Here is a 7579-nt window from a genome sequence, read left to right on the forward strand (position 1 = left end):
CATCTTTGATATATTATTCTGGTTTGTCTGACACATCAGCATTTTTCTTCCTGGGGGGAAGAAGCCTAGATTCAATTTTATTTTGCTTTTGGCAAATACGTTTTTTTTTGTATCAGACTTGTACAGTACTCATACAAAAAAAAAAACATTTGCATTTGAATTGTGTCTATGCTTATTCATACTTCTCTTCCATTATACTCTGCTCTCCCCAGAACTATGCTCTGCTCTCCCCAGCTTTGAGCCTCTGCGTTCAGCTGGGGTTTTTGGAGAATCACCACCTCCATTCAGTTGATACAATGGGCCTGATTGCAGCTGCAGTCGCAGCCGTGTTCACCGGGTCCACTGGGCTGATGGAGAACCGGTCCTGACTGGAGAGAAAGAGAGAGAGGCGGAGAGATAGTTCACCCCTACAGTACTCAACTTCACTGTGCTTTTTGGCTGATTGTCAAGATAATGTGCCTATTCTGTATTTTTCTCTATGTTGCTTTAGTAACTCTCTCTCTCTCTCTCTCTCGTTCTCTCTCTCTCGATTGTGCTCTCTATTACTGACACACCCAAGCACACTCACACACAGTTGTTGCCCAGAACTATAGAACTATCTTTCGAGATCATATTGAGATCACATTGATTCCTGGTTCCTTGCAGATTTCACCAGCATATCACTGCATATGTTCTTTTTAACGCACTGTGCAAGGATATCAGTGCAACCAACCAAGAGCCCTCGATTTCAGTAGACTAATCTCGGTTAACTGCAGAACTAAAGTCTTGCGTAGTTGGTCAGCTGTTCGATGATGTTCTGGGTCCATACGTGTTAAGAGAAGGGATGAAGAGATGCTTGAACACAGAGTGAAACCGGAACGAGGAGCTCCACCCTCTGTCTTTGCAAGTTACTGGCCGAATTTCCCCTCCCCTTCAGAAATTTGAAAGATGCTAACACCTGCAAAATCATAGTTTGTCCAAATAACCAGTGATGAAAAAACCCAAACACCGGAACGACTGTTGCTCGTTATCTCACATTCCTTCCTGACAGATTTTACTGTACCAGTTCTGTTTTCAAAGATCTGTTTACGAGAGTTTATCACTCTTCAGTCCATATCCCCATTGATTGAGTATTGAGGAGCTTTTAGTGCTTTCCAGTTTATTTACTACCCATAACATATTCATGCACTATACATAAAGAGTACAGTATATCAGTTGGATATGTGATGTCTCACACTTGCCCCCCATCCCCCCCTTTAAACTTCTGACATTATTCCAGTCACCTTCCTCTCATTGAAATTCAGATCACAGTTTGGAGCTCTTGTGTTTTGTGACATCTTCAGGGAGATGAGCTTTTGAGTTTGCAAGAGCATCCTAGTATGTCTGCAGAAATTTTGCAGTTGCACACACACAGAGTCTATCTATCCAAATGTCCGAGTTATCATCAATGAAAGTACACACACACATACGTTCCATCACTCTTTGGCGGTAAGTTAACTGCAGAAACGTAAGGCTTGTCAGGTAGGACTCCTTTCTCATACAGCATATAGTATACACATAGTGCAACAATAGCAACTAACCGGGATAATTTAGCGAAATGATGTATTTAAGATATTTGTTTCCTTACCTCGAAATCGTTCTATGGACACGGAGAAACTGCCACTTTAAACTTTGCTTTAGATAAACTGGACACTAAATAAATCATATGGATATAGCTAATGTCGGGGAACTATCCCTTTAATCTTTGGTGTGCAAGTTGTAGTTGAAATTCGGCAGTCCTACTTTAACAGTATCCAGGTTATGGTTGGATGGCTGTTTTCAGGGCAGTACTGTATCAGACGTGGGCATAATTGAAGAGTGTTTTGGGTGGTAATATATGTGCAGCTTGTTTAATATCATTTTGTAGTACCAGAACAAATCGAGAACCCAGGTGTTTAGAATAAGGAATGCAACTGTAATAGGGATAAGCATTTTCATATACAGTATGTGGGCGCGTGTATACGTGCGTGCTTGTTATAACATTTCTGCGTGCACATGTCTGGCTCCAGCTGAGAGAGAGGAGGAGCTGGCCTTCTCCATCCATTCTTGGTCTCCTTATCACAGTGATAGGACAGTGACTATCAAGGAGCAAGATGAAAGTCAAACATACTTTGAAATCCATTTTTTGTTTGATTTTAGTTTGTTACTTTCTGTTAATTAAAGCTGCACGCGCACATGCACGCACACACACACACACGCACGCACGCACACATGGACACGGCCACACACACACACACTTAGCTGACATACTACGATAGCTTTGGGCACAATCTCTAAACACACGCAGTTTAGCAACCCTCCCTCCCTGCACTGAGCACTCTGCCGCAGCTCTACAGTCAGGCCTAATGGACAGGAATTACCATACTGACAATATGTCTCATTATTTTGTGGGTTAATGGAAAACACTAATGTAGGCCAGAACTCTGTCATTAAATAAGCAGAGACAGAGAGAAACTGCTATCATTAGCAGGAGTTTACACATGGAGCTATGCTCTAACAGCCAGAGAAGGACACATCACAGCAGGACAAATGTCTAGCTCATGTGTTCACTCTTTTCTCTCCTCTTCTTTTCTCTTCTGTTGTCATCTTATCTCCTCTCCCTTTCCTCTCCTCTCCCTCTCCTAACTCTCATTAGGGTTCTATTCAGCCTCCTGCCATCAAAGACAATTATAGGAACAATGTGCCAGTACGTGTCCCATGAGCTTCTGCTTTCAGGTGTACCTGAGACTCCCAATCAGATTGTAGGAAGACCAGGAGCGTTTAGTCCTGAGGAACAAGAGATGAGTGGAGCTGCTTAGAGGAGAGAGACAAGAGTAGGAGAGAGCAAGAGTAAATAGAGAGAGAGAGAGAGAGAGAGAGAGAGAGAGAGAGAGAGAGAGAGAGAGAGAGAGAGAGCGCAAGAGGAAGTAAATAGATATAGAGAGAAATAAATAAAGAGAGAGGAGATGGAGTGGACCATCCTAATGCACAGATAATGAAATGATGGAGAGGGAGGGGTGTGAACAGAGGGACTCATAGAAAGAGTAATGACAGTGTGTTTGGCTGGTTCCTTCATGAAATCTATCATGGTTCCCCAGAGACATCAACCTCTATTTAACCAGAAGAGCTAACAGGGAGGCCAGGGACCACTAACCTGTAATTAAAATAAGACAGATTGCGGGAGAGAACAAAGGAAGATGGAAGTAGTGCACTACTCAAACTGAGAACATGGGTGACAACAAAGTGTTCTTTGTTTTGCGGTTGTGTGGATGTTGCATTGAAGCTCAGGACTGTTTGTCTGCTCATTAAAACTCTATTTTTTCTGTTTCTTTGTGTTATTGATTCCCCTGAGATTCCAGGTGATGAACACCATCTAACAATACAGTATGTTTCATTAGCATTGTCAGGAATGGGTTGTACTCCACACTCTTCTATCATTTCCGTCTTCCAACTTCTTGTACTTCCTTGACTGATCGTTGTTCATCTTCCTTTTCAACGTATTATCTTGCATGGTTCCTTAGATTCTCTTCCACCAGGTTCACTTTCCCATTCTCAGGTTCTAACCTTTTTGTTTGTGTCCCTTTCTCCTCCCTCTCCCGCTTGCTCTCTCTGCCCACTCTCTCTCCCTCCATCGCTCCTTCCCTCTCTCCAGGCATGGCTGACAGAGATCCATGAGTATGCTCAGCAGGACGTGGTGCTAATGCTGCTGGGCAACAAGGTCAGTCCTCCCACTGGAAGTACAGAATTATGGATGGATAATCATTGCATTACTATGAATTGAGAGAAAGAAAGAGGTCGATAGAGAAGGATGGATGGATAATGAGTGCATTACTATGAATTGAGAGAAAGAAAGAAGCAGATATATTTGTGTCACTGCATGCAGAAATTTAAAGAGAGGACTCTCCTAGTGTAAGTAGAGGATGAAAGAGAGAATAGATGAAAGAAGATAATGTTTTCAGGAGCCTTTTGTGATGTCTTAAAGGCTGATGTGGCACACGAGAGAGTGGTGAAGAGAGAGGAGGGAGAGAAACTGGCCAAGGTGAGCTGTTATTTAACAAATAAATACACAAACTCAAAATCACACACACAGTGTTGACCCTTTTGATGTCCAGGTTTCCATCTATTTTAGTCAGCACAGACACATGAATCCCCACTAAAACAGTCCGGGTGTGTCTTGATCTCTCTCATTAGGTATTCATAGGAGAACCTTCTGCCATTATTGCTTGGAGTCTCTGAAGTGTTCGCTAACTCAATTTTCAACATCAGTCCGCTCTGATGAGTTCCCAGGCTTGAAACAGTAAATGACTGGTACATGGTTGTAAGGGAGATGGACGTCCGATGCCCTTGTTGTTGTCAGGCGGTGTAATAATAACGATATACAAAATTCCCGACAAAACTCCTATATTTCTCTCACACACACACACACACACACGCATGCACACCAGGTACCTTGTACACTAAAACTTAGAGGACTCTCGCTCTCCACTGTGCAGGTGTTTGGGGTGCCCTTCATGGAAACCAGTGCTAAGTCTGGCCTGAATGTGGAGCTGGCATTCACTGCTGTTGCCAAGTGAGTAGGATGTTTACCAGTGCTGCGTTCCTTAGAGATGACATGTCAATCATTGCCTTTCTTGTTTTGTCATGCATGCGATTAGGAAGTAAATTCACAAAATCAAGATAGCCTACGCAGTAAATATGCTATGTGAGATTTAATCTTTCGATGTCTCCGGCCTCTTGTCTTTCTCTCAGAGAGCTGAAGCACAGGTCGACGAAGGAGCCTGACGATCCAAAGTTTCAGCTTCAGGATTATGTCAACAAGGAGATGAAAAGCGCTGGCTGCTGCCACTCATAAACCTGTCTTCTGTGTGTGTGTGTGTGTGTGTGTGTGTGTGTGTGTGTGTGTGGGGGGGGGTTATCTGGTGTTTGTGTGTGTGTGGGGGGGGGGGGTCTGGTGTGTGTGTGTCTACCAGTATGTCTTCTGACTTGTGTTTCTGTGTCATTTTCCTCATGCATGTTGGTGCAAGTGCACTGTATTTATGAATATGTGTATGTGTGATACATTTAAGTTTTAACAGTGGTGGGCGTGTATGTATGTTGTATGAGTGAATTCATTTTGCATTGTCTTCTGCCCCCTACTGTATGATAAAAGGGTGACGACACAAGTTCAGTGCATAGATACTGTAAGAATCACAGTCTGTCATTCAATCATTTTTGTGAAACTCCTTCAGTAAAGAGCACTAAGCATAGTAGACATCAAACATCAACTTATCAAAGTACACCCACTATATTAAGGTTATCGACAGAGTACCTCTGCATCATCTTCCACCTCCTCAGATTATTTCTCTTCCTGGTGATATTTTATGTTCTCATCAGGGCCGAGGACACAATGTCGCTTATGCCTGGAGCCGGCCCTGTTCTTCATCCAAGTCATCCCCCACCCAACTGCAGCTCTCTCCTCACCCACCTCTTCTTGCATCTGTGAATGTATCCAAAATCCATTTGTAGCCTCTTCACTCTCTTCTCGTTGTCATTCCTCGTTTGGGATTCATCATTCATCATCCACTTGAGTCATTTTGTGCAATATTACTAAGAATGTATGGGGTGTATATATTTGAAATGAAATGTATAATCTGGAGCTTTATAGTTTGCATTACTTGTAAATGGTTGTCTTGTTGACGCCGAATTGAAAATGGAGTCAAGTGATGTAGAAAATCCGGAGATAGTAAAGTAGCAGAAATAGAAACTGTGGGCTGCTTATGCAATTGAAATGTGCATTGAAGCACTATAATATCAATATGGACTGCCGTAACACTTTACGAATGGGGTTTGTTCAAATGTTTGAATGCTGTTGTATGTGTTTCTGTTGTACAGGTTGTCTAACATGTTATATTGATATTCTAGAGGCAAAACCTCTGTCCTGTATTTTAATACAGTATTGTTCTGTATACCTATTTTATTTCAGAAATGCCATGATTTATCACTGTCTTTCTTGTCGGGACCGTTGTATTTTGAGAAGTTTCACTCTGCAAATCTGACCTTTGTATCAATTTACAGCACTTTTTAGTTCACTAGATTCATAATTCTGGGTGTATAAATAGAAATGTATGTATTTGCCTAACGTAAATGATATCGAGTTTCATACTGGTTTTTGTTCATATTTAACTGAAATACTATAATGCTTGACGAAAGAATATTGACGCAATATTGAATTAGGATGTACGGATTTGACAGCAAATCATTAAATGTTTTGATTATAGATAAGAGTGTAAACCTACTGTACTTCTGTAGTCCACTCAGATACAGTAAGTCATATTTTTTATGTAACTTCAATATTCACAATAAAGTTTAAGATGCACAGTAGTGAATGATATGTTCTTGATTTTCTCAGACTCTAGATTAGAGTCCAATAGAAGCATGACTCCACAGCCTCACCATATGGTCACGTCAGGTCAGTGCAAGTCAGTGTATGGCAGTTTTGCCCCTATCAAGCAAGAGTTAAAGATGCACACCAAAATTATTGACAAGGGGTATACTATATGGTACACAGTCAATTTGTGGGGGTACAGGTTAGTTGAGGTAATTTAGGTAATATGTGAGGTGACTATGCCCCTATGGGGCGGCAGGGTAGCCTAGTGGTTAGAGCATTGGACTAGTAACTGAAAGGTTGCAAGTTCAAATCCCTGGGCTCCCAAGGTACAAATCTGTCATTCTGCCCCTGAACAGGCAGTTAAACCCACTGTTCCTAGGCTGTCATTAAAAATAAGAATTTGTTCTTAACTGACTTGCCTAGTTAAATAAAGGTTAAAAATAAATAGATCATGAATAATAAACAGCAAGTAGCAGCAGTGTAAAACAAGGGGGTGAGGTCAATGCAAATATTCCAAGTAGTTGTTCAGTGGTCTTATGGAATAGGCATTGTCGTGCCCTCTTTACGACTGTCTTGGTGTGTTAGGACCATGATAGTTTGTTGGTGATGTGGACACCAAGGAACTTGAAGCTCTCAACCTGCTCCACTACAACCCCGTCGATGAGAATTGGGGCGTGCTCGGCCCTCCTTTTCCTGTAGTGGGAGAGGTTGTTATCCTGGCATACTGAAATGATTGACAAGGGGCATAGCATAAACTTGGAAAATGAATAGAGAATAGAGAAAGTTGTATACTATATATTACTCACAGAGTAATAGGTTGCGCAACTTTCATCAGACTTTTTCTTATCACTACAAAACATCGCAACACACCTCCTGTTGCTGGATGTTTTACTTTGAAAACAGGGTGGAATCCTTATGGAGTTGGACTATTGGGATACCTGGCTTGTGACCCAATATAGCAGTGTTGTCCATATGGGATGTAACTATTGGTACTACAAGGCAAAGTGTTACCCAACTATACATTCTGCTCTATGTATTTCTGTCAAAAAAACAAACAACTGATTCACTGGAAAAACACAACCTCTGTTCATACCTCTTTCTCTGTTATCTATCAGCAGTCATATTTTCAGTCAGCAAAGATGCTTAAATTAAGATAAGATTTAGAAGAAGTGAGAGTTGAGCTTAACCTGAAATAAAACTTACTGTTGCATCCTT

The 7579-nt window shown here is 41.6% G+C and overlaps 1 protein-coding gene across 2 annotated transcripts in view; it reads left to right on the forward strand.

Moving 5' to 3' along the window:
• The window catches only part of LOC124039251 (ras-related protein Rab-26-like), a 94599-nt gene extending 89704 nt beyond the window's left edge, over positions 1 to 4895 (forward strand). For both annotated transcript variants that reach the window (XM_046355171.1, XM_046355172.1), the window contains exons 6-9: positions 3650 to 3715; positions 3980 to 4036; positions 4491 to 4567; positions 4747 to 4895. In XM_046355171.1, the coding sequence (XP_046211127.1) occupies positions 3650 to 3715; positions 3980 to 4036; positions 4491 to 4567; positions 4747 to 4849 (303 nt within the window). In that variant the 3' untranslated portion in view covers positions 4850 to 4895. The remainder of the gene's footprint in view (positions 1 to 3649; positions 3716 to 3979; positions 4037 to 4490; positions 4568 to 4746) is intronic.
• Positions 4896 to 7579: the final 2684 nt, after the last annotated feature.

Source organism: Oncorhynchus gorbuscha, linkage group LG07 (assembly GCF_021184085.1).
Source record: "Oncorhynchus gorbuscha isolate QuinsamMale2020 ecotype Even-year linkage group LG07, OgorEven_v1.0, whole genome shotgun sequence".
NCBI lineage: Eukaryota > Metazoa > Chordata > Actinopteri > Salmoniformes > Salmonidae > Oncorhynchus > Oncorhynchus gorbuscha.